This window comes from Amblyomma maculatum, chromosome 3, assembly GCF_055883805.1.
Source record: "Amblyomma maculatum isolate TAMU_Amacu chromosome 3, ASM5588380v1, whole genome shotgun sequence".
Taxonomy (NCBI): Eukaryota; Metazoa; Arthropoda; class Arachnida; order Ixodida; family Ixodidae; genus Amblyomma; species Amblyomma maculatum.
The window spans coordinates 149,796,970-149,824,660 of NC_139346.1; the positions used below are offsets into that span (position 1 = coordinate 149,796,970).

The 27,691-nt window shown below is 44.4% G+C and overlaps 1 protein-coding gene across 1 annotated transcript; it reads left to right on the forward strand.

The window, feature by feature from the left end:
- Positions 1 to 444: 444 nt before the first annotated feature.
- On the forward strand, positions 445 to 22,613 carry LOC146196424 (uncharacterized). The gene is made up of 4 exons (XM_084597006.1): positions 445 to 527; positions 16,043 to 16,447; positions 17,134 to 17,224; positions 22,437 to 22,613. Exons 1-4 carry the CDS (start codon positions 445 to 447, stop codon positions 22,611 to 22,613), a joined length of 756 nt encoding a protein of 251 aa, XP_084453132.1.
- The last annotated feature ends 5,078 nt before the right edge of the window (positions 22,614 to 27,691 follow it).

The window sequence follows — 27,691 nt, forward strand, 5'->3', positions numbered from 1 at the left end:
GCGTGTCAATTTTCAAAAGGCCAGCAACAACAACGACTTGCCGCCACGATGATCCCAGGATGAAAGTTGCAAGGGTGGAAGAACGGTAAATCATCTTGGAAAGCAAACTAGCGCACATCAAAACAAAGATACAGGAAGGGAAAGACAACACGGCGCTGTTTTTTTTTTGTTGTTGTTGTTTGTTTTTTTTAACGTGCACGGCAAACGGCAGCTGCCAAGAGAGCAACGAGGCGAGATGGGTCGGAAGAGAACCACATAAAAGGGCCCGAGGAACTAGAAATGTAACTTGCAAGGGTGGAAGAACGGGGTAGTTGGTAAATCATCTTGGAAATCAAACTAGCGCACTTCAAAACAAAGACACAGGAAGCGAACGACAACACAGCGCTGTGTTGTCGTTCTCTTCCTGTGTCTTTGTTTTGAAGTGCGCTAGTTTGCTTTCCCAGGATGAAGCCGGGCCCAGGACGCTTTCGGGCCACAGGAAGCCAAGATCCCATGGCCGAGGCAAAAGCGAGCAACACATGGCATAGGTAGGGGTGACGTCCTCGTGTGTAGTGGTGTCTCGGGTCAGTGGGGTCATCTTGTCGATCGGATCTCTCTTCGTGTCCTGTGTTCCTGTTGGTGGCGTCTCAATTCAGATGGGTTATCTGGCTGCGTTTCTTCTTCGTCGTGTCTCGTGGTCGGGGCGGGGGACGAAGCGGGGGAACGGCGATGTCGCTTCAGGTTCGGCAGGCTGAGAAAATCCAGGTGATGGCTCCTAAGAACCCGCTGCCGACGAAGCATGCACGCAGGGCACCGAAGCTCCGGGCAATAATGAGGAGAGATTATGAACGTACCATGCATCTGCGACCAATATGTTACGGGGCAGCAAGCCGATGAACGGACAGATAATGACCGATGACGGCTATATGATATTAATGCATGCCGGTGGGCCAGGCGCGAGCCCTCCAGCCAGAGCAACTGCCCAATTCTTCAGGTTATATCGAAGTTGATCAAGATAGCGAGAATAATTGCACAAAAATGCTTATTCCATTTCAGGTGGGCAGGGCAAGACGCACGAACAAGAGTGAGGTGACGGTGTTCTTCCGAATTCGGATCTATGGCGCATGCAATAATTTTTTTATTATTATCGCCTACTAGCACGAACGGAGAGCAATGTCTGCATCAAGAAAAAAATGTTCTTAGGCTTCTAATGCGGGCACACATAAACGCTTTAGAACGGCGAATGACAGGAAATGAAAAATTGGTGGATTTACTACTGCGTATATGCCGTCATTAACAGCAACTGGAACAGACACCTGTACGGAAATTTCCGAGGGAGTCCTGTTATATCAATGCAACACCTACCATACTGCATTGTAACGTTTTTCTTCTTCTAAATAATTCCCATTTTTAATTAGCATGAAAATAATTAGAAATATGCAAAGCCTAGAATAAAACATCTATTTGCTCCTCTACACTAATGCCGGCTGCTTCTTTGCAAAGAGGGCCACGAAATTGTAAGAGAACTAAAAATTGATAAAGAGCAAGAAAAACTAATAAATAAACAAAATGAAACGTGCAGTACTCTAAATTATCCACACTAAATTTCGTTACCAAATAACAGCAACAAATGTAATGAGTAGTATTCACAAGACATCAAAAGGCAATGAAAACGTGGAAAGTTGAGCAAGTGCCCCAATACTACTTAATGATACTGCAGCACGGAAGGTAATTAGGTACCGCTGTCATGTGACCATGTCAGCACATAGCAAACACAGGAATAGAGCTCAGGTGTTTGCTTAAAGTGAATAATAATTGAAATAAGGTTTCTTGCTTAGATGCGATGGCTAACGCTTGCAGTACCTCGGATGCAGCAGGGCAGAACAACCTGCTGCAGGCCACAATTTCATCGCGAGAGATGGGCGCCGCAGTCAAGCGATGTCAAGAGAGATGCCTCCTCATCGCTGAGTGTTCTTCGTCTTCCTCACGTAATTACTATTCCCGATGATGTGAAATGGTGCGCATTAAGCACTATATAACCTAAAAGTGGACGGCAGTAACCTTTTCGGTGAAAGAAAGGAAGTATTCCGGATTCGCATACTGGGGGGAGGGCAAGAGGTACTTTTTTGTCAGACTACCATCAACTCAGGCCTAAATCGCTTCCTTCCGGCCTCTTATTGTTAGTATTTGAACCGAACCCTTTAAGCACGTCACTTTCTATGCGCGCACATATTTTCTAAGCTACTTATCTTGACTATTTTTACGACTATAGTCATCTGAAAGACGTACTTCGTGTGGTGTGCCGTAAGTTCAAACATAGAACAAGAGTCCTGCCTTTCAAGCTCATCCGGGAAAACAACAGCGGTGAAATAAAATACTACGTTATACAGTGATATCCGAGTCCACTGAAACGTCGGGCAAGCTTGCCAATTGGTCCAAATGTCAGCAACGTTGACCGGGATAAAGAATTCAAATCAAATCAAAGTTTATTGAGAGAACATGGCACAATTTCTTTGGGGACTGGCAAAAAGGCCCTCCACCCCCTCCCCATTTCATTCAGCACAGCACCCTGTATATCAGTGTAATGACAAAAGAAGTACAATCCTTGAGTACATAATCAATACCCAAAGTTAAGAAAAAGTAACATCATCAAAAAACAAAGACTTATGCGATGGCATTTAGGCAAACAAACAAAAACAAGGAGAAAAAAGAATAGAATCAGTAAAGCGTACAGCAGAACTCCAACTACGTTTCTTGGAGGTCGGTCGAATATTTAGGGGAATCCCCCAAGGTGAAGTCGACTTTATAACACGAGAGTAATTACTCATTGACAACCACCCAAACACAGCCACACGGCTACAAAGGAAAGCTGTACAGCTTTCTCGGAAACTTCGTAATTAAAGAAAAATTCATCCTGATCAGGGGATAAAACCGGGACCACCACTTTGCCGGGGCAGTCGCTCTACCAACTGAGCTAACCAGGATGGTCAGTAGATCAGATAATAGGGCGAGAGCGAATTGAACAATAACTCGAATCGACAATAAATGCACAAATATATTCTTTCAAGAACTTTCCAACGAAGACCTTTCCTTGAGCATGGTGAAAATACCAAGAAAGTCTAAATAGAAGGCTATGAGAAGGTCACATTTGAAAGCAAATCACGAGGTGGAAAATATAAGGAACTCTTGGCCACTGTTCTTAAGGTATTCGCACACCAGTGTTGATGGCTCTCGCCTGTGGCTACCTTTCAGGATCCGCGTTTTCGTACTATACGCACTCTACTACTCGCTTAGTCACTACTCTCTTCACTTCTTCATTCTTTAACTCAAGCGTACTCACTATACAGTCCTAAGGTGCCATGTTATGTAAACTATCACCCGATAGAAGCCCAACTCTCCACTCTTCTGTGGATATCTAGCCCTTCTTTACCCAGGCCGGATACAGTAGTCAGCAACTTAACCGAAACTGTTTTGCGAAATTCTCCCGACTCCACCGGAGGCTCATTTGCACTGAAACCGCGCCCAAAGCTTCAGCGTCGTTGACCTTCCTCTTACGTACTAAGTTTCATCATGGTGCTTACCTGGTTTCATCGCGCATGATGAAAAACCAGGACCACCTGCCACGAGATTAGGAGGCGAAAGACGCCAACGCCGTTTTCGACGATGGATAGATGGAATATAGGAGCGTCCCCTTTGAAACGCGGTGGTAGCAGCTGCTATCATTGTAAGAGAGCGACGGGCACAACGATTTAGCTCGGGAAGTCGGGAAAAGTATTTATGTGGCTTTGAGCCTAGCTCCTCTGTTCTCGTAGCATGAGTGAACGCAGGTGGTGCACAGACATAATGGCGCCGCGAGGCGCGGGGTGCGTTACTAGCTGAATGACAGGCAGTGAGTCTTCGAAGACGGGGACATATATACTGTACTGTGCACACCAGGTAGAGTGTGCCGTCTCGACCTTCAGTCGCAGGTGAGACGTCCATTCACGCCAGCATGCACCTGATGAAATGCGGAGGCTAGCCCATAACAAAAGCGGTACAGCCTAGTTACAGGCGAGCAGGGGCAGGGCCACTGGCCACTCTTTTCTTTTTGCTCGCATTTTTTTTTGCACCACAAAGCCGGAGTCGCCAGTGTGACAAGTCACTGCAGGAGAGTGAGCGACGGCAGCTGCCGGCCGCGAGGCAACATTACGCATTGACTCCAACGTTGTAACGGCCAGGTGCACAGTGTAATGTAGGAATGACGAGACCCTAGAAGTTTGGCGTTTTCTTTTTTTTTTTCTTTTTTTTTCAGTAGGCGAGGGTTTAGTCCTCTTAAAGTTGAAGTGGAAACTGTACGTCACAACGAACCAATCAGGTTGATGTTTGTTGTGATTGGACATTGTGTAAATTAGGGCTGGACTTAAGGGGGTTAAAACCGAGCCCGAGGGTCCAGTCCGGCGTTTTGGGCTAAGTTTAGATGCCCTGCATCGTCGGCTATGCCGAGGTTGGAATATTTCCCAGTTAGCCAGTTCCACCTTGCATCTCTGTTGTAAATGATGTAAATAGTGTGTATATAAATATTAGATAATTCTTCTCGTCAACTCTTGTCTTCAAGTGTTCACTTCATACCGTCTCCGACGGGGCGCCTCTGGCGCAAGGAACCTCCGCTGAACCACGTTACTGTCTCTGACAGCGCACCACGGGTGCACAAAGGAAAAGAACGAACCACAGAACATCACTATCGTCCTCATTTTCCTCCCTATATCTTAATTATTGTTGTAGATTTGTTAACTATACCCTCATTCTATTTACTGAGCTTCTGTTTCTATATTACTAACATTATGCCACTTGTCTGCTTTTAAGCCACCAATCTTCCAGTCACTTTTTGCTAGCTTTCACCGCAAGTTTATTCACCCGGCCACTGGTATCTCCAAACCCCAGAGCTTCAGGAAGAGTGACAGCGCCTGCATCGACTTCCGGATGGATACCATTACATTCGAGTATAATATGGTCAACTGTTTCAGTGGAGTTACCACATACTGCACGTACGACATCTTCATTGCTAATTTTTTTTTTTTTGTAGCTGCGTGTTCTAAGGCACCCTGATCTAGCTTCAAAAATTAGGGAACTGCCTCTTGAGTTAATAAAGAAAGCTTCCTTACTGATCTGCATTTTCCACTTTCGGTATAATTCCACACTGTTTCTTTTCCATCGAATTTATCCTATTTTTACCTTCTGTAATTTTCACCTATTGCTTAACGCTCTTTATTTCTTCGTCTTTGTGACCAGCATACTTACTGGTTAGTTTCCTAGTTCTTTTCCACCATTGTGAGTCAACGCTTTTTAGGTATAAGTATTTAAATACTTTAGCTGCCCATCTGTTACTGTATAATTTCCTCAGGCGTTCCTCATATAATATTTTACTCTGAGCTTCCCGTACTTCGAAAGATGCCCAGCCCATATCTCCCTGTACAGTCTCATTTGTGGTTTTGCCGTGGGCATCTAGTGCTAATTGTCCGACGGCTCTCTGATTTATTTCTAATGTCGACTGTACCTCTGATTTTAGGCACAAAACTGAATTTCCGAAAGTGAGCCCGGGCACCATAATTCCTTTCCAAATACCCCTCAAAATCTCATACCTGTTGTAGCCCCACAATGCCCTATGCTTCATTATCCCGGCATTCCTTCGCCTTTTTGCCTTAAGTGATTGCTCATGCTTTTCAATGTATGCCAATCCTTCGTTTACCCATACGCCGAGATATTTATATTCTGCTACTCTGGGTATTTCATGGTCTTGTATTTTAAGACCCTGATCAGTTGAGCCGTTGAAAATCATCAGACCCGACTTAACTGCACTAAAACTGAAGCCTAGACCGTCCCCTTCGTCTCCGCAATACTTTACTAGAGTTTGCAATTCTTCCTGACTCACAGTTAGCAGCACAATATCGTCTGCATACATCAAACCGGGGAGGCGCTGCTCTACCACCTTTGCGCCAAATCTATATGACAGGTTAGAACCTGAGTTACATTCTTGTATTATCCGTTCCATATTTATCATATAAAGCATGAACATCAGCGTTTATTGACGACAACCTTGTTTTAATCCTTTGCATACATTGACAACTTGCGTACTTCTCATCCCTTGCCATGTAATTTCTACTTTGTTATCCCGGTATATTTCCTGTAGGAACTCTGTTATCTCATGACAGGTACCTTCTTCTTTTAATATGTTCCATAGGAGTTCCCTGTTTACGTTGTCGTACGCCCCGTTTATGTCTACAAAGGCCAAATACAAAGGTCTATTTTTCACTCTAGATGTTTAGATGCATTTGGTAAGCACGAACAGGCTATCATCTAAGCGCCTACCAGTTCTAAAGCCGTTCTGAAGTTCTCCGAGTATCTTGTTACTTTCTACCCATGCTTGCACCTTTAATTTCACCGCCTGCATGGCCAACCTGTACATAACATATGTTATGGTAAACGGCCAGTATGAATTTATGTGCATCCTTTCTCCTTTTCCTTTATAAATCAAATTGATTTTACTCTGCCGCCACCTGACTAGAATTGGCTTATTCGTTATGACTATTTCCAAAGCTTTTACTAACTTTTCCTTACTTCTTGGACCAAGTTCATTAATCAGCTCGATCGGAATTCATATATTCCTGTAGATGTGTTTTTAGGAATATTTTTTTCTGCCTTTTTCCAGTTTAGATCGGTCAGTTCTAAGCTGCTTTGTATTCTGCTACCTTGTGTTGCTTTCTGATTTGCGGAGATTACCCTATCGTCGCCCTTAAATGACTCGGCTATAACTGATGAAATGTAGTTCACTGCGTTTTCTCCCTTTAAACAATTTCCCTCGTTATCTTGAATCCGGTCCTGCTTTCCTTGATTCTTTTTACCTATAGCCAGTTTATATGGTTCCAGAATTTTCTTGATCCGCCTCTAGTGGCATTGTGTATGTCAGCCATCCAGCGATCGATGGACTGCTTTATTTTACTTTAGACGAGGGCCTGTACATAAAGTTTTGTTTTTGTTGATATGACTCCCATTTTTGGTCTATTTCCTCCTGAGATACCTGTGCTTTCTTTGCCTCTGGGTGTTCCATTGAAGCAATTCCAGAAAGGTGTTAGGCAAGGAGACACAATCTCCCCAGTACTATTCACAGCTTGCTTAGAGGAAGTATTCAGAGACTTGGAATGGGAGCAGTTAGGGATAAGGGTAGATGCAGAATACCTCAGTAATCTGCGATTTGCTGATGGCATTGCCTTGCTAAGCAACTCGGGAGATGAACTACAAATAATGATTGATGACCTATACAGGAAAAGTAGAAAGGTAGGCTTGAAAATCAATATGCAGAAGACTAAGGTAATGTTCAACAGCCTCGGGAAGGTTTACATTAGGTAGCGAAGTACTGGAAGTAGTAAGCGAATATGTCTACTTAGGACAGGTAGTAACCGCAGATCCGGACCATGAAAAGGAAATAGCAAGAAGAATAAGATTGGGAAGGAGCGCATTTGGCAGGCACTCGCAGATTATGTCTAGCAGCTTACCGGTATCACTAAAGAGGAAAGTATATAACAGTTGCATCTTACCTGTACTCACCTATGGCGCTGAAACGTGGAGGCTAACCAAGAGAGTTCTACTTAAGTTGAGGACAACCCAGAGGGCTATGGAACAAAAAATGGTAGGGGTAACATTAAGAGATAGGAAGCGTGCAGAGTGGGTCAGAGAAATAACTCAAGTTACCGACATTCTAGTGGAAATTAAGAAGAAGAAATGGACATGGGCAGGACATGTAGTGCGAAGAGAGGATAACAGATGGTCGCTTAGGGTAACAAACTGGATTCCAAGGGAAGGAAAGCGCAGCAGGGGGCGGCAGAAAGTTAGGTGGGCGGATGAGATTAAGAAGTCCGCAGGGGTCAAGTGGATGCAGCTAGCACAGAACCGGGTTAAGTGGAGAAATATGGGAGAGGCCTTCCCCCTACAGTGGGTATAGTCAGGCTGATCATGATGATGATGATGTTCCATTGAAGCGGCATTCGTTGTTCAATGGCTTCCCTGATTTCCTTATTCCACCAGCTCCGTGGCTTCCTCTTTCCATTCCAGCGGATTCCTACTTTAACGTCCTTAATTTTTCTCCTTATGAGTAGTTCTACCTGTTCATAATCCCAGACTTAAATGGCGCTTTTCTCCATTGCTTCCTCCATGTCTGCTGCTATCTGCGCTATTTGATCGTCGTTAAAGTTTGCGTTTACGGTTTGATTAAGTTCCATTTCTCTTTTCATCAAGGGCCCCATCTGCAGACTAATACCTTTATGATCACTTCCCAGACTACACTCTCCTTCTTTATCTATTTCCATTTTTGTGACATAGCTATAAATTCCCTGCGACATTAGACAGTCGTCAATGGTCGTCTGCCTGTTGCGGAATTCCCACGTGATTCGTCCTTCGCATTTTGTTTCTCTATTTACTATAACTAGGTCGAGTCGCTCACAGAAATCTAGCATTAGCTTCCCGTTAGAATCCGTGTAACCATCCCGATCGTTGATATGGCTGTTCATGTCCCCCAGCACAATAATATCGGCAACGTCTACTAACTGGCTTATATCGTCACTGAAACATTAAACGAGATCCTTATTTTCTTGCCTGCATTGATGTCCTGTTCCTAAATAAACTACCCCTAGCCATGTCCTTAGGTCGGCGATTGTTCCTGATACCCACATATGTTCCTTACAAGACGATTTTATTCCTTGCCAATTTATTCCCTGGTGTATCAACATACCTACCCCTCCAACCTTTTTTTCCGTTCTCGTTCTGTTGCACCCTTCCCAGACGTAGCCTTTTATAAACGGCGGATCTTCTAGGTCCCCGAGATGAGTCTCGCATAGAGCGTACATCTATTTTGTCATCCTTCAACTGCTGTTTTATCTCTAGCCATTTCGCTCTTTTTCTACCTCCTTGCATGTTTATGTAGCTGATCCTAGTGTTAAATCTCTTTTTTGTACATTTCTTTATAGACATCCTCCTTGCCATTTTTGGGAGCTCAGCCTCCAATATTACGCTTTCTTCTGCTTTACTTCTAACTACCCTTGTACACGGAGTCCTCGCGGACCCACTAAAAAAGCTACAGCCCTGCCTGCCCGGCGCCAGCCGATCTCTGCTCCCACCCTTCTGTTAAAATGGATGCCATCTCGTTGAAAAGCCCTGCCAAAACCTGCTTTATGCACCTCCCTGCCTCAACCACTTCGAAACGCTTCTCCAGGCTTAACTTTCTTATGTCCCGATTAACTGTCACCACGTCCTTTTCCAGCTTTCCGTTCGATCCTAGCACCTCCGGTACTGTGCATAGAACTATCTGCGCTTGCTGTGTTATCTCCCTGATACCGTCAACTCCCTTAGCTAAACTTTCTACCACTTCTGCAGCGTCACCATTTAGGACATCGTTTAGCACCGCAGCTACTATCACCATATTGCGCTCTGCGGAACATTTCAACAGCCTATTTTTACTCTCTTTCAGCCCTGCCCTCATTGTCATCCCTGGGAAGGTTCCAACACCCGCTTATCACCCTTTACACGTTCCATGATATCTCGCCTGCACCTGCTCATGTTGGAATCCCGGGCGATAAGCGCCTGGGCATTCTCTCCCAACTGCTAGCTCCTGCTTCAGGTTATCTGTGTCCTTCTCTCTTGGATTTTCTTTCTTCCTTACTTCTTCCTTTTTTCCCGACTTCTTAGTAGTTGCTTCTAAATAACCGTCGGTTGGGATCCGCCTGACCTACTTTTCTTATGCCTTCCATGCCAGTGTTGGTCCCAGCCACATGGCCCGCACTGGAATGTCCGTCTTCGTCGTTTCCAAAGACCAAGTCGGCCATTTTCTTTTTCCATTTGAGGAAGCTGTACCAGCAGTTCCTGATTTTCTGTCCTAATAAACCTACTTCATTTTCTAAGGCATCCACACGAGACACTAAACCACCCTTTTCTCGTTCAAATTTATCTAGGCGCGCACTCAGCAGGCAACACCGACACAAAAAGTCACCGCCTTCCGTTTCCTCTGCCGAGTCAAAACGCGTTTCCTTGAGGTTAACCTGCGCCTCACACTGAGTACACTTTACCTTCCTTTGATTGCACATCTAAGGCATGTATCAAAAGAACTATTTCTACTACGAATTCTCAGAATATACAAACTCCAAAGGAAAGACACAAATACGACTAGCAAACACGTGTTGAAATAGATTCTGCGAATGGCAATAGCCTAGAAAAAAGAATAATTATCTAAACAAAACAGTTAAAGAATGAACGCCGACAAAAGGCAGTTGTGGCGCCATCTGGCGTCGCTGGACGAAAGTGGCACGGTTTTCAAGCGCCCAGGTAAGCATGGCACGTTTTCTTGATGATGCTAGATGGCGCCGCCGAAGCCCTTCACCAGAAAATTGGCGCTCGCATCATTCGCTCCTTCAATCTTTTCGCACGACGGTTCTGGTTTGCCATCATGTGGGCCACACCAGGCAAGCATCACTGTAAGACTTGCTGCACAACAAAAGGGGCTAACAACGCGCGAGCTTTTAGCATGGTTTTACCGTAAACGTGCCTATAGTTGAAGCGGGATAGTCTTTTTTTTTTTCTCAAGATTGGTCCGATAAAATTGCAGAACACTCCATAAGCATGCCTGCGCACCCCAGGGGGAAAGTTTTTGGCTCAGGATCTGTGGATCCCGGTTTCTGGTTCATATCTCATCCTAAAATTCTGTTTCAGGGCAATTCCTTTTATGAATATCCCTATATGTCCCACCTACGCTTGAGTCACGTTGCTGTGATGTTATCACACTTTATGAAATGTATCAATCCCTTCTCAATTCCGCCACTTCACGAGTGATCTCAACTATTTCGACAAACCCTGATTTTCTTGACACGCCGCTGGCACATCCGCGTTCTCCGCATGAATGGAGCATTGATGCTGCTGTATATGCGGTTTTTTTTATCAGATTGAGGACTGTATTCATCTTAAAAACGTGAATCAGTTGAGCCTATTTAGGAGGAAATTTAGCTTGCGCGGCAGTATGTTGGACCACTTGAGAAGCTATCGCGATTGCGAAAAGCACTCAGCAGATTATGAGCTTTTCAGGGGTACCTCTGTCCTCGCAATTAATAGACATTTTTCGAGGTATTTTAAAGATAGGCTGACTTGAAAATGACGCCGCGTACTTTATCATACTTTTTATTTTAAAACATTCGCTAATGCTTAACGATCGGCTGTATCTGTAGGTTCTTTCCGAAGCCAAACATTATGTTGATAACTTTTGATTACATGTGCTTTCTTGGGTCGCGCTCCCGACTAGCACCCCCTAAGTCATTCGGAATTTTAAACATGCGCCTTTCTAATGGGATTTCACATTATCATCATCTGCTCTACGATGTTTATGACTACTCTGAACCAGTGTGACATCATAGGGGCAATGTAAAATGAGGAAACTGGTTAATTAATAAATGCTAATTAGTTATATGTTTAGTTATTTGCTTAAAATAAATAAAAATAAAATAGTTAAAATAAATAAGTTAGTGACAACAGCCAATTGAGGAACAAAAGAGCTCTGTACAAGACAATCAAAGATATCAAAGGAAGCTTCTGTGCTAAGCTGGGCGTGATAAAGGACAAACGAGGCAAGGACCTTACTGAAGCCTCAGAGATAAAGAAGAGGTGGCAGGAATACACAGAAGAACTCTGCAAGAAGGACCCGGGTGTGCAAACCCAACATAACACGGTTCTGATTACTGATCTCGAGCCGGGCATCCTGAAGAGTGAAGTTGAATGAGCCTTAGCCAGCCTTGCTAAGAACAAAGCTAGCGGAATTGATGGCATTCCAGCTGAGTTGCTTCAAAACCTCAACCATGACGCTGTTAACATTCTGCACACATTATGTAAGAAAATTTGGACAACCCTGCAGTGGCCACAGGATTGGAGCAGGTCAGTTTACATCCCCATTCCAAAGAAAGGCAGTGCCAAAGGTTGTTCCAACTACCACACGATCGCGCTTATTTCGCATGCTAGCAAGGTGATGTTGAAAATCCTCCAAGGTATACTGCAGCAGTATGTGGATCGGGAGCTTCCGGACGTGCAAGCTGGGTTTCACAAGGGCAGAGAAACTAGAGACCAAATTGCCAACCTTCACTGGATCATGGCAAAAGCAAGAGAGTTCCAGAAACCCATCTACTTCTGCTTTATTGATTATGCGAAAGCGTTTGATTGCGTAGATCACAGCAGATTGTGGCAAGCTCTCCAAGAGATGGGAGTTCCAATTCACCTAATCTGTCTCCTCAGGAACCTGTATGAACGGCAAGAGGCCACAGTCAGGACTAGGCATGGTCTTACTGATTGGTTTCCGATTGAGAAAGGAGTGAGGCAAGGCTGCATACTGTCGCCCTGCCTATTTCACCTATATACAGAGTGCATCATGAGGAAGGCCGGTGTGGACGAGTCTTCAGCTGCAGTGAAGATTGCTGGAAAACGTATCAACAACCTTAGATATGCGGATGATTCCACTTTAATGGCAGAAAGTGAAGTGGAACTCAAGAGACTTCTGATGCGCGTACAAGAAGAGAGTGAGAAGTTTAGGCTTAAGCTGAGCGTTAAAAAAACAAAGATCATGGCGTCTTGCCCTATCAAGTCCTGGAGCATCAAGGGAGAAGAAGTGGAAGCTGTGACAGATTTTCTCTTCTTGGGCTCCAAGATTACTCCGGAAGGAGACTGCAGCCATGAAATTAGGAGACGCCTGCTTGTTGGAAAGAGAGCCATGGTTAGCCTTGACCGTCTAATAAAGAGCAGAGACATTAGTCTGCCAACCAAAATCCGTATAACTCGTGCTATGGTCTTTCCAGTTGTGATGTATGGATGCGAGAGTTGGACTGTGAAAAAGGCTGACCGCCGAAGAATTGACGCGTTTGAATTGCGGTGCTGGCGGAGACTCTTGAGAGTTCTTTGGACTGCCAGAAGATCAAATCAGTCGATATTGTCGACCATAAACCCTGACTGCTCATTGGAGGGTCAAATTCTAAGGTAAATCTCAGCTACTTTGGTCATCTGATGAGAAGAGAGGAGTCGCTGGAGAAAGATTTGATGTTGGGAAAGGTTGAGGGTCGCCGGAGAAGGGGTAGCCAGCGAACGCGATGGTTAGATGGCATCCTCGAGGCGCTGCAGATGAAGTTATGTGATGTTAGGAAGATAGTGAGAGACCGGAAAGCGTGGCGTGACATGGTCCATAGTGTCACGAAGTGTCGGACACGACTGAACGACTGAACTGAACTAAACTAAAAATAAATTTAAAATCAAAATTGTACATCATCTTAAAAAACAGCTGACTGAAATGTTTGCACCAAGCAACTGTTTACGTAGAGTAGTTACTTTCCCGGCATTTAACAATAACCCGCTAAATATTATAAAGCTTCCCCGTTACACGGCGGTGCAACTTCAGAGCCCCACGCGAAACCCCCCAAAAAAGCTAAATCAGTCTTTCTCTGGAGTGCTGCCTCCGACGAAATTTTTGTGAGCCCTGAGCGATAAATGTGAGCGCAGAGCTGGTGACGTGATGTCTATTTTTTAAACCTAATAAGTAAAGCTATGTAAATCATACTTCGATGGAAATGGCGCAGCTAATCGTTTTCAGAGATGATTTACCTTGTTTTTTTTTTGTTTTGTTTTTTTGCTCACCGTTCCTCAAGATAATATTTAAAAAGTTAGCTAATCAGTCTTCGGTAGTTGATTACGTTTTAGGAACGAAAACAAATACTACTGACTAGATCGAGAGGGCTTCAACTCCTCTCAGTTTAATTAGTCTGGTAGACTTCACGTTTCATAATAATTACGCAAGGCACTTAAGACTGCTTACGAGATGGAGAAAGCATGAATCTTCCACCGTAAGTATTGTTCGCATAGCTTTATTTGATTTATGTTTTATTATTTCTTCTCCTTACCACTTATAATTTGATATTTTTAGTTTTCTTTTTCAATTTTTATTGTCATTCTACATTTCAATTCTTGTTTTGCCACAAACTATGGCACCACTGACCATGACGTCACTACCTATGATCTTACTGGTATCACTATCCGTAACCGTCAGCATCTATACACCATTTATACAATGCGATATACTAATTCCTGTCTTTCAAGGTATGCAGCCTGGAAAAAACGGCTTTCAAAAATTAAAAAATAGCACTTGGCATCCATACACTATTTATACAATGCATATATCCGCTAGCTAACCACCTATTATCACGTCGCCAATCCGATGGCGTCACGCCAGCGACCACTTGTAGAGCACAACGGCGATGATGGTATCAGTTGAAATTGTGGCAAATTAAGATTTCGCCTTGATGGCTTGGTTACATCTGCCCAGGACACTTTGCTTACTAGAAAAGCAGTGAGAGTAGCGCTCCTATCACTACCCAAGCTTCAGTTCTGATCTCCAGAAAGTATGGCAAAAAAAAAATACCTCCTTCTTAGAATTTAGGGGTCAGTTATACCTCGAACAGATTCGCAGTAGTTAAAATTTATACGCTGTGTTCTAATTATCCACAACTAGGCTTATATACGGTGTGTGCCAACAAGCGGTGCAGCATTTCCTCCACACAATGAATTCTGGATTTCAAGCAGTTAATAACTTAGAATTACTTAGGGTACACGTACGTAAATGCGTATGGCCAACCTAAGCACATACTCTCCAACTGTCCTAAATACTACATAAGACGAATGTTAACAGGGCCGTTGAACTCGTTCTGCGCAGCTGTACTTACACAGCCTGAGTACTTAGAATACTGAGTACTGAGAAATAGTGCGCTTCAACCAAGCCATATGCTCATGTGAGATCGCAGGTTAACGCGAAAGTCGACGAATGATGCATCCAACAACATGGAAACCCTTTGCCCCATATACATCGCCTTTTGATGTTGCAGCTACAAACGTAAAAACAAAAGTCCTCTTGAATGTATCACCAAAATGCGACCTGCTAAAACACGTGTCATTAGTGACCGTGTGAAACGACTTCGACCTCGGTGGTGGTGCAGAAAGCAAGGTGAACGTGGCAGTAACAGGATGGAATGTATTCAAAGAAAAATGCTATGAAAAAAAAAAAAAACGCTTAGCGCTTCGAAGCAAAACAGTTCAAGGCTGCAAAACGCGTGACGTTCTTTTGCAGATAAAAGACGGTTGACAACGGCCGAAATCGGTTAGCACTGTTTAATCTCTTGATTGACAGCTGAATATTTTTTGAACTCGAATTCGTGCCTTGCATGATTTTAAAATAACCCCTGTGGCCAAAGTTCTAGTTCTCTCCTGTTCACATTACGCTAGTCAAAGACGGGGAGCACGTACTGAAGTGACAGCAAGCAAGAGATTGTGGCCCTTATTTACAGCCACAGTTCATGACTTTCGGGGGACAGGACCGGTTGCTGTAGTTTAAGGCTCACCTGGATTCAAAATCAAAAGAAAATAAAAAAACGGCTGACACTAATTTGTAGGCAGAACGCAGACACGCCATGACTGGGGTCTTTTGACGAGGGTATAAAAGGGGAATGAGCAAGGCTGTCCAAGTATCATTTCTCGAGCTATTCACAGCAGCAAGAAATCAAATCAACCATGATTGCCGTAAGTACCCTTAACATTCTCGCTCTTATGAGATTGTGGGCCGAGGCATCTATGGTGTAATAATTATTAGCAAATTGTTTTGTGAAGGAGTTCTCAAGTCTGTGACACATCTTAACACATGCCTTCTAATCCTCGAGTTCGTTCCAACTGCAACTCTGAGATTATAACACTTGAATCGTTTTCTTGAGCCAGTATCCCCTATCAGCCATTTATATAAATTCACTGACTGACCATCGCACATGTTAAAATCCTTGCCACCTTGCCATGGCTAAAATAATATTAATAATAGTGTATAAACGTGAGTGCCTAATTTATGTGCATATAATTTAGATTTATCACAGATACGACAATGTCACGTAATGTCGTAGTGAACACTCATGTGCCCTCAATTTATTCTTCACTCCTTCTCCGTTAATTCGGTTTGTCCAGTCATCCTTACAGACTAACCAAGCATAACACATTATGTGTTACAGGTCCTGTGCCTCTTGGCTCTGCTGGGAAACGCCCTCGCCAGCTATGTGCCCACGTACGGAGTGCCGGTTTCCGGCTACCCAACCGTGCCGGTGGCCGGTTACCCCACCGTGCCAGTGGCCGGCTACCCCACCGTGCCCGGTGTTTCGACGGTGCACGCCACTCCCGTCGCCGCCGCCTACACCGGCGTCCACCGCACGGTGCCGGTGACTCCCACCGTGCACAACGTGCAAACCCCGTACGGCTACCGCACCACCGGTATCAGCTACAGCCACAGGGTCGAGCCTCAGCCCCTGCGCCTCCGCTACGGGTACGGCCTCAGCCCATACGGCCTCAGCTACGGATATGGAGTGGGCGCTTACGGATACACCCCAATCTTCAAGTGGTAAGCGTGACGAAATAGTGTATTTATGGGGGAGGTTATCAAGATAAGTACGCATATTAAGTCAGCGGCTGGGAATAAATTGCTCCGTAAATTCAGCAGTGAAAGGGGATATATTTCATTAACTTTTCTGGCCCACGCAGGGTTCAGAAAGGGAAAGATACAATTTCAACATTGAGTAGACGTTACACAAAAGCGGCTCATTGGGTAAAAGGGATGTGTTCCACGGGAATACTAATAGTGCGTAGCATATTTATACAGAGCGCTAAGCGGCTAGGCGTCCAGTAATAAAGGCGTCAGCGTAAACCTCGCTCTCAAGGTGCAATGGTGCAAGCTGCAGACGATTGACAAGCAATGCAAATATGCCAGAATTCTCGAGTGACCAACATACCGGCAACCAGGCGCATCACCTGCACCCTTAATCATCAATAATAATAATTCGTTGGCCGAATAGCAAGGTCAAATCAAATTGTGTTGCAATTTTTAGAGGCGCCGTAGCAACCATTAGATGTAACACTGATGGTGATTATAGCGTTTACGATTACTGAATGTGGATATCAGACTAAGTACTTTATTGTCATGAAGGGTAATCGTGTCAATAAATGAAATGTAAATGAACTGTCGATCGCGAAGTTTCAAATGTTTTCTTCAACCTTAATTGTTAGACTTTTTATATTTAATTATTAAAGCGTTGCCGTCACAAATGTGTCGCTGAAAGAAAGTCCATTTTCTTCACCTGCTGCAGAGACGGAAGTGACTCAAGAAGCATCGCTTGGCAAGGTACGCCTCCGGAGTCGCACGCACAAGACAGTGACAACGCCTTTGTTGACTTGTTTGGCTGTTGCGCTAACAAAACTAAAATAAAATTCAAAGTATAACTTTTTGTTGTTTCCTTCCTTGAACTCCATATGCATACGACGTCCTACAGTAGACAGTACATGTTTAGCTTTATTGGTTTCCGAGGCTTCTCTTTCCACTTGACTTTTTTTTCTGATGTCGTGACTTTTATCTTCCCTCTTTTGTGTGCACATAATACCGTAAATAAATGCATTTTTGGGTGGGTGAAACTGAACTCAGCGACGCTATTGTTTCGCGGGTCTACTCAGGCATTTTCTTTAACCCAGTATATTGAGAAAAAACTTGGACTATAACTCGAACAATGTTTTACTGCACTACATCCTATACTCCATCCGTTTATCAAGTTAACTGATGTCGTGACTTTTATCTTCTTTCTTCTGTGTCCACATAATACTGTAAAGAAATGTCTTTTTCGGTGGGTGAAATTGAAATCAGGGACCTATATATCGTTTCGCGGGTCTACTCAGGCATTTTCTTTAAACCAGTATATTGACGAAATCTTGTACTATAGCTCACAAAATGGTTTGCTGCAATACATCCTATACGCCATCCGTTTATCGAGTGAACTCTCAAAAACATCACACGGGAAAGACGAGGTAATATACATACTTTTCCGCCTTGCACACGGCGACTGCGTTAACGTAATGCCTTTATCATGCCCCTTAACCATAAAGACAAGGTAGCCCATTGACGATATATCTCACTTAGACAAAGAGAGATATCAAGCGACCATTCCGTTTGGCCTATCCTTGAGCATTATTGTGAGACAAGCGGTAAACGCGGACGCGATAATAGTTATCCCGATGACGTACATTTCCCCGTGAGATGTCCCCATGTACAGGTACTGCTTACCAAAATTTGTTCGTGTTCTGTGTACATATTCGAACGCTGGTGCCTCATTATACCTCCGCCGTGGTTGTGCACTGGTTAGGGCGCTCGAATGCTGAACCAAACGATGCGGGATTGAATCCCGGCCGCAGCGGTCGCTTCTCGATGGAGGCGAAAAGCAAGGCACTCATGTCTGGCCGATTTCAGTGCAGGTTGAAGAACGCCAGGTTGTCGATATTTCCGGAGCGCTCCACTACGGTGTGTTTTATAGCCTGAATCGCTTTGGGACGTTAAACCCCATAAACCAAGCCAAAGCCTTATAGTACCGAATTTCAAGGATGTATTCTCGAAATTAAAAGAAAATTCGACGCCTATATCTGACTTGCCATTCCACTACACCTTAGTGTGCACTGACGACGTTGTTTGAAGAGAGAAGTCCAATGAATAGGTATTGAGACCGATGCATGTCTCTTCTCCCATGCCCTTCATAATCTACACATAGGAAGGATCATTCTATGTGGATTCACCCAGACGTTAATGTTAGTAAAGATGAAGTGTGCATCTCGACAAAAAGATTTCACAAAAGCAAATCTCAAAAAAGAAACTAAATTTTTGTTAGAATATCTTCAGGATATTTTATTTAACCGACCAGCACACCAGATCGAAGTAGACATTTCTTAGAATTTAGAGAACAAAGCGGGAATGATATGGCCGGCTATAAACGCAAATGATTGTTATTTGTCGCGAGGGTAACTGCGTACTCGTGATCTAGTAGGCGAGGGTATTTTTCTTAAGAAAAATTTAACTGGACATCAAGTGTATTAAAATATGTGCGCTTCAAAAAACGGAAAATCAAATGCATCATGAAGCTGGCACTCCGTTATATGTTCATATTTCCAAGGATCCTGCTAATGATCTACACTCTAGGAGATCCTTATTTCTTATTCCTTTTACGAGATCACCGGACACGATGTATCGATATGTTAGAAGGGACTCGATTTTATAAATGGCTCATGCGTTCGATCTTATGCCCCACAAAGCGTGGCTCAAGTAAAAGATTACGTACCATGTCACTCAGACTGCTTTACATCACAAACAAGAAAAGAACGCAGGGGTATTTTCAGACCACAGTTACATCTTTATTGTTTTTAGGTTCGTTTCAGCAGCCCATATTCTTTCATATGCATGAAGCGCTGAGTAAGTTCACTGAATCTAGCAGTTAGTATATCCTTATTAGTGTGCTTCTTTGTCCGCTGAGCCAGTAGAACGAAATATAATATATTTGCCCAGCTTAGCTGTAAATCTCGAATGCCGCGTTACATTCTACTGGATGAGCAAATCTATAAATTTAGAGAACCCTTCTCCGCTACATTAACTGGCTCGGAACCCACAAAGGCTTCTTCACGTGCACTGACTAAGAATAGGACATAGCCTTTGCATTAGTGGCGTTTCACAGGTGTTGGCCTCACTTACGCCGGCTTAGGTTCTTACGCCACACTGTCTACCAGTCTCTGGAACTAATCATTATGGAGTTCCTCACGTCTGCTCGACTGGAAGGCCACAGGATAATGTTCCAATGGATCCCTGCCCACTGCGGGCTCCATGGAAATGAACTGGCCGATGTTGAAGCGAATAGTACACGCAGAAATGGCCTCCAAACAGCTGTGCCTTTTTCAAGAGCGGATACGACGTGTCTTCTTACGAACTGTATGAATAATGCTACGGCAGCTTACTGGGCCCAGCCAGACGCCCGACACATTCGTCTAAAAAGGCTCGATCGAAAACTGCAATTTTATATTCCGCGTGATATTCCGCTTCATCATGCATCCTTGCTACATAAACTTAGCTTAAACATGGCGTTCACGCTCAGGTATTTACATTTAATTGGACAAGTGGACTCCCCGGAATGTGCAACTTGGGGCATCACCGAGAATGGGGACTATATATTATTGGTGTGCCCAGTGTACGCGTGTGAAATAAATGTCCTAGCAGCTTCTTTGAAGCATGTGGACAAGAGTTCTCTGTCGGAGGAACTGCTGCTGTGAACTTGGCAGGACAAGGGGAAGGGTGTCCAGACAGTGCACGCTCTTTGCCGTTTTTTTTTTTTTTTTTTGAGCGCCATCGGACTTGATTCGCGCTTGTAAAGCAAGCTGCCGTGCCTGTATATATATTTCATATGCCTTCTCCCACATCGTCACCCATCATGATCTTATTTCTTCTCTCCTTCCCCTTCCCCAGTGCAGAGTAGCAGGCCAGATTTTAAACATTCAGGCCAACCTCTCTGCCTTTCCTTTGAATAAATCCATCTATCTACATACGCAACAGTTGCGTAGCAGAATGCGGCACTAAGGCCTTTCCCTACTTTAGTCTCTAAAGTCCCTCGTAATTTTTTGGGATGGTAGTAGCGGCGAGGTGTAGGAATGGTGAAGTCGTTTGAGGGGTGGTAGTAGCCTCGCGGCCCTGGTTCTTGATATTCCACAGAGCGGCTTGAAAACGGCCCTGGAGGGGGTCAGCTGCTGGATTGCTAGCTGTACTACGTCGCGGGCGATTGTAGCTTGACACGGCCAAGGAGGACGGTGATTTAAAACGCTGCGTCTGGCGCGCACATTCATGGTAGATTGTCTGCGCGGTAGTATGCAGAGATTTCTCAGCCATTTGGACGATCCTCCAAATGACGGACAACATGTCATCACCGTCACGGTTGTAGCCCTCGTCCCAGGCAGCGGTTGGGATGCTGGGAAGACGACAAAACTTGGGGGCGATACGCCAAGTCTTTAGCGCCTCAAACGTCCTGCAATGAGGGTCGACGTCGCACGAAGTGCGAGGCTTTCTTTCGTAATAAGGAAATTGTAGATATCTTCTGTAAATCCTTTCAGAAGGTGGCCAACTGTATCCTCTTCTGTCATGGCACAGTCAATAGTGCTGCAAAGCTTTAGTACTTCTATGTACACGGTGAATGTGTCACCTGGCCGCTGAGCTTGTTGGGCAAGGGTTTGTTCGGCCTTTTTGTTGCACAACAAGGTGTCAACGAAGCACTTTCTCAGTTCCTCCATGAAACCGCCTCAAGAGGTAAGAGAAAATTCGCGGTTCTGGAACCACAAGAGTGAAGTGTCCGCAAGAAAGAAAAACACATTCGACGGCTGCATAGTCGTGTCGCAGTGGTTATACTTGCTCACTCGTTGGTAATGTGTGAGCCACTCTTCGACATCTTCATCAGACGTTCCAGAAAACTTACGCGGCTCGAGTTGATTCGGCCAATATCTTATCTGTTCAACGCTGTCCCGTAACCAGCCTGTGGGGACGTCCCAGACGTCCCCACAGGCTGGTCGTTTCCTACCGAGGTGTTAATATTGGACAACGATGGCGGTAGCCCGGCCAGGTTTGGCTCTTTCGAATGGCGAATGGGTCCAGGATCGATACCGAGCACCTACCACCAAGTATTACGAAGTAGCGATTCGTAAAACTAATTTATGTACAAGGTATGGGGACGTCAAGTAAGGGGCAGCGAACGGTCAGCTGCTTAGCCCGAATTCCACTGCTTTTCTGCCTATTAGTGTTCATCCCACTGCTTCTGAGCACAGCATATCAATATAATCGGAATGTCCTTTCATGTAAACCCAGGCAGTGTGAGGTATCAATCATGCTGTTGCGGTGCAGAATTCCAGGCTTGAATTTATACCTATGCAGATGTGGGTGGACACCAATAAACCTATGTGCATCATTTAGTGAAGTGGAATCCATAGAGCATTTTCTGCTCTCTTGCCGGCGGTTCATGCTTGAGAGAAGGACATACCTTGAGGTACCCCTCTCTAGGCTAGTACTTCCCTTGTCAATATCCGTTTTACTGTCATTCGGTGGGAGTGCCAAGGGATCTGCGTTGGACACTATTTGTATAATTATCCATCAATACATCATAGCAACTGCTAAGTTAACTTGTTAACACTTCTCAAAATGCCTCGAGGTTTTTATATCAAACTTTTATTTATTTATTTATTTATTTATTTATTTATTTATTTATTTATTTATTTATTTATTTATTTATTTATTTATTTATTTATTTATTTATTTATTTATTTACCCTTAGGACCCCAGGGCATTACAGAGGGGAGTGAGGGTGAACTAAAACAGTAAAACACAATACAGCAAAAAAAATACCACAGAACTAAATGTTCATTATACAGTAAATGATAACGACTGCGCAACAAGATATAAAAATACAAAATCAGCAGCAGTTATTAAATTCAAACCAAAATTTTTATAGCTAGCTGCGTTGTTATAATCCTTTACATTCTCGCTTTGCGCCAAGCTTGTGCCTGTAATCAAGTTTGCTTACGGCACTACACCTTGTCCATTCCCACATAGTGGGTACGTGTCAATTTTCAAGAAGCCAGCAACAACAACGGCTTTCCGCCACGATGATCCCAGGATGAAGCCGGGCCCAGGAGGCTTTCAGGCCACAGGAAGCCAAGATCCAATGGCCTAGGCAAAGCTGACCAACGCATGGCATGGCCAGGGGTGACGTCCTCGTGTGTAGTGGTGTCTCGGGTCAGTGGGGTCATCTTGTCGATCGAATCTCTCTTCGTGTCCTGTGGTCGTGTTGGGTGGCGTCTCAGTTAAGATCGGTAATCTGGCTGAATTTCTCCTTCGTTGTGTCTCGTGGTTGGGGCGGAGGATGGGGCGGGAGAACGGCGATGTCACTTCAGGTTCGGCAGGCTGGAGAAATTCCAGGTGATGGCTCCTAAGAACCCGCTTCCGACGGCGCAAGCACACAGGGCACCGAAGCTCCGGGCAATAATGAGGAGAGATTATGAACGTACTACGCATCTCTAACCAAAATGTTACGGGGCAGCAAGCCGATGAACGGACAGATAATGACCGATGACAACGAGATGATTTTAATGCATGCCGGTGGGCCTGGCGCGAGCCCTCCAGCTGCCCGATCTTCAGGTTATATCAAAGTTGATCAAGTTAGCGAGAATAATTGCACAAAAATGCTTATTCGATTTCAGGCTTCTTGCCTAGGTGCGATGGCTCACGCTTGCAGCAGAGCAGAATAACCTGCTGCAGGCCACAATTTCATCGCGAGAGATGGGCGCCGGAGTCAAGCGATGTCAAGAGAGATGCCTCCTCGCTGAGTGTTCTTCGTCTTCCTCACGTGATTACTATTCCCCATGATGTGAAATGGTGCGCATTAAGCACTATATAACCTAAAAGTGGACGGCAGTAACGTTTTCGGTGAAATAAAGTAAGTATTCCGGATTCGCATACTGGAGGTCAAAAGCTACTTTTTTGCAAAACTACCATCACCTCAGGCCTAAATCGCTTCCTTCCGGCCTCTTATTGTTAGTATTTGAACCAAAATTTTTAAGCATGGCATTTTCCTTGCCGCGCACATATCTTCTAGGCTACTTATCTTGACTATTTCTACGACTAGTCCTCTGGAAGATGTACTTCGTGCGGCGCGCCGTAAGTTCAAACGTGGAACAAAAGTCCTGCCGTTCAAGCTCATCCAGGAAAACAACAGCGGTGAAATAAAATACTACGCTGCACAGTGATATCCGAGACCACGGAAACGTCGGGCAAGCGTGCCAATCGGTCCAAATGTTAGCAGCGTTGATCAAATCAAAGTTTATTAAGAGAACATGGTACAGTTCCCTTGGGGACTGGCAAAAAGGCCCTCCACCCCCTCCCCATTTAGTTCAGCATAGCACCCTGTATATCAGCGTACAGAAAAAAGAAGTACAATATTTGAGTACATAATTATTACCCAAAGTCAAGGAAAAGTAACATCATCAAAAAACAAAGACTTATGCGATGGCATTTAGGCAAACAAACAAAAACAAGGAGAAAAAAGAATAGAATCAGTAAAGCGTACAGCAGAACTCCAACTACGTTTCTTGGAGGTCGGTCGAATATTTAGGGGAATCCCCCAAGGTGAAGTCGACTTTATAACACGAGAGTAATTACTCATTGACAACCACCCAAACACAGCCACACGGCTACAAAGGAAAGCTGTACAGCTTTCTCGGAAACTTCGTAATTAAAGAAAAATTCATCCTGATCAGGGGATAAAACCGGGACCACCACTTTGCCGGGGCAGTCGCTCTACCAAATGAGCTAACCAGGATGGTCAGTAGATCAGATAATAGGGCGAGAGCGAATTGAACAATAACTCGAATCGACAATAAATGCACAAATATATTCTTTCAAGAACTTTCCAACGAAGACCTTTCCTTGAGCATGGTGAAAATACCAAGAAAGTCTAAAGAGAAGGCCATGAGAAGGTCACTTTTGAAAGCAAATCACAAGGTGGAAAATATAAGAAACTCTTGGCCACTGTTCCTAAGGTATTCGCCCACCAGTGTTGATGACTCTCGCCTGTGGCTACCTTTCAGGATCCGCGTTTTCGTAGTATACGCACTCTACTACTCGCTTAGTCTCTACTCTCTTCACTTCTTCATTCTTTAACTCAAGCATACTCACTATACAGTCCTAAGGTGCCATGTTATGTAAACTATCACCCGATAGAAGCCCAACTCTCCACTCTTCTGTGGATATAGCCCTTCTTTACCCAGGCCGAATACAGTAGTCAGCAACTTAACCGAAACTGTTTTGCGAAATTCTCCCGACTCCACCGGAGGCTCATTTGCACTGAAACCGCGCCCAAAGCTTCAGCGTCGTTGACCTTCCTCTTACGTACTAAGTTTCATCATGGTGCTTACCTGGTTTCATCACGCATGATGAAAAACCAGGACCACCTGCCACGAGATTAAGAGGCGAAAGACGCCAACGCCGTTTTCGACGATGGATAGATGGAATATAGGAGCGTCCCCTTTGAAACGCGGTGGTAGCAGCTGCTATCATTGTAAGAGAGCGACGGGCACAACGATTTAGCTCGGGAAGTCGGGGAAAGTATTTATGTGGCTTTGAGCCTAGCTCCTCTGTTCTCGTAGCATGAGTGAACGCAGGTGGTGCACAGACATAATGGCGCCGCGAGGCGCGGGGTGCGTTACTAGCTGAATGACAGGCAGTGAGTCTTCGAAGACGGGGACATGTATACTGTACTGTGCACACCAGGTAGAGCGTGCCGTCTCGACCTTCAGTCGCAGGTGAAACGTCCATTCACGCCAGCTTGGACCTGATGGAATGGGGTGGCGAGCCCTTAACAAAAGCGGTACAGCCTAGTTACAGGCGAGCAGGGGCAGGGCCACTGACCGCTCTTTTCTTTTTGCTCGCTTTTTTTTTTTTTGCACCACAAAGCCGGAGTCGCCAGTGTGACAAGTCACTGCAGGAGAGTGAGAGACGGCAGCTGCCGGCCGCGAGGCAACATTACGCATTGACTCCAACGTTGTAACGGCCAGGTGCACAGTGTAATGTAGGAATGACGAGACCCCAGAAGTTTGGCGTTTTCTTTTTTTTTCTTTTTTTTCAGTAAGCTAGGGTTTAGGCCTCTTAAAGTTGAAGCGGAAACTGCACGTCACAACGAACCAATCAGGCTGATGTTTGTTGTGATTGGACATTGTGTAAATTAGGGCTGGACTTCAGGGGGTTAACACCGAGCCCGTGGGTCCAGTCCGGCGTTCTGGGCTAAGTTTAGATGCCCTGCATCGTCGGCTATGCCGAGGTTGGAATATTTCCCAGTTAGCCAGTTCCACCTTGCATCTCTGTTGTAAGTGTTGTAAATAGTGTGTATATAAATATTCAATAATTCTTCTCGTCAACTCTTGTCTTCAAGTGTTCACTTCATACCGTCTCCGACGGGGCGCCTCTGGCGCAAGGAACCTCCGCTGAACCACGTTACTGTCTCTGACAGCGCGCCACGGGTGCACAAAGGAAAAGAACGAACCACAGAACTTCACTATCATGCTCATTTTCCTCCCTATATCTTAATTATTGTTGTAGATTTGTTAACTATACCATCATTCTATTTATTGAGCTTTTGTTTCTATATTACTAACATTATGCCACGTTTCTGCTTTTAAGCCACCAATCTTCCAGTCGCTTTTTGCTAGCTTTCACCGCAAGTTTATTCACCCGGCCACTGGTATCTCCAAACCCCAGAGCTTCAGAAAGAGTGACAGCGCCTGCATCGACTTCCGGATGGATACCATTACATTCGAGTATAATATGGTCAACTGCTTCAGTGGAGTTACCACATACTGCACATACATCTTCATTGCTAATTTTTTTTTTTTTTTTTTGTAGCTGCGTGTTCTAAGGTACCCTGATCTAGCTTCAAAAATTAGGGCTGCCTCTTGAGTTAATAAAGAAAGCTTCCTTACTGATCTGCATTTTCCACTTTCGGTATAATTCCATACTCTGTTTCTTTTTCATCGAATTTATCCAATTTTTACCTTCTGTAATTTTCACCTATTGCTTAACGCTCTTTATTTCTTCGTCTTTGTGACCAGCATACTTACTGGTTAGTTTCCTCGTTCTTTTCCTCCATTGTGAGTCAACGCTTTTTAGGCATAAGTATTTAAATACTTTAGCTGCCCATCTGTTACTGTATAATTTCTTCAGGCGTTCCTCATATAATATTTTACTCTGAGCTTCCCGTACTTCGAAAGATGCCCAGCCCATATCTCCCTGTACAGTCTCATTTGTGGTTTTGCCGTGGGCATCTAGTGCTAATCGTCCGACGGCTCTCTGATTTATTTCTAATGTCGACTGTACCTCTGATTTTAGGCACAAAACTGATTTTCCGAAAGTAAGCCCGGGCACCATAATTCCTTTCCAAATACCCCTCAAAATCTCATACCTGTTGTAGCCCCACAATGCCCTATGCTTCACTATCCCGGCATTCCTTCGCCTTTTTGCCTTAAGTGATTGCTCATGCTTTTCAATGTATGCCAATCCTTCGTTTACCCATACGCCGAGATATTTATATTCTGCTACTCTGGGTATTTCATGGTCTTGTATTTTAAGACCCTGATCAGTTGAGCCGTTTAAAATCATCAGACCCGACTTAACTGCACTAAAACTGAAGCCTAGAGCGTCCCCTTCGTCTCCGCAATACTTAACTAGAGTTTGCAATTCTTCCTGACTCACAGCTAGCAGCACAATATCGTCTGCATACATCAAACCGGGGAGGCGCTGCTCTACCACCTTTGCGCCAAATCTATATGACAGGTTAGAACCTGAGTTACATTCTTGTATCATCCGTTCCATATTTATCATATAAAGCATGAACATCAGCGTTTATTGACGACAACCTTGTTTTAATCCTTTGCATACATTGACAACTTGCGTACTTCTCATCCCTTCCCATGTAATTTCTACTTTGTTATCCCGGTATATTTCCTGTAGGAACTCTGTTATCTCATGACAGATACCGTCTTCTTTTAATATGTTCCATAGGAGTTCCCTGTTTACGTTGTCGTACGCCCCGTTTATGTCTAGGAAGGCCAAATACAAAGGTCTATTTTTCACTCTAGATGTTTAGATGCATTTGGTAAGCACGAACAGGCTATCATCTAAGCGCCTACCAGTTCTAAAGCCGTTCTGAAGTTCTCCGAGTATCTTGTTACTTTCTACCCATGCTTGCACCTTTAATTTCAC

What these genes read in the sequence shown, in the direction of transcription:
- LOC146196424 (XM_084597006.1), top strand. Translation starts at nt 445, where the DNA reads ATGAAGCCGGGCCCAGGACGCTTTCGGGCCACAGGAAGCCAAGATCCC. An exon ending in GCGAGCAACACATGGCATAG is followed by an intron (nt 528 to 16,042) that starts GTAGGGGTGACG and finishes AGACTAACCAAG; the next exon opens with CATAACACATTATGTGTTAC. An exon ending in TACACCCCAATCTTCAAGTG is followed by an intron (nt 16,448 to 17,133) that starts GTAAGCGTGACG and finishes TAATTATTAAAG; the next exon opens with CGTTGCCGTCACAAATGTGT.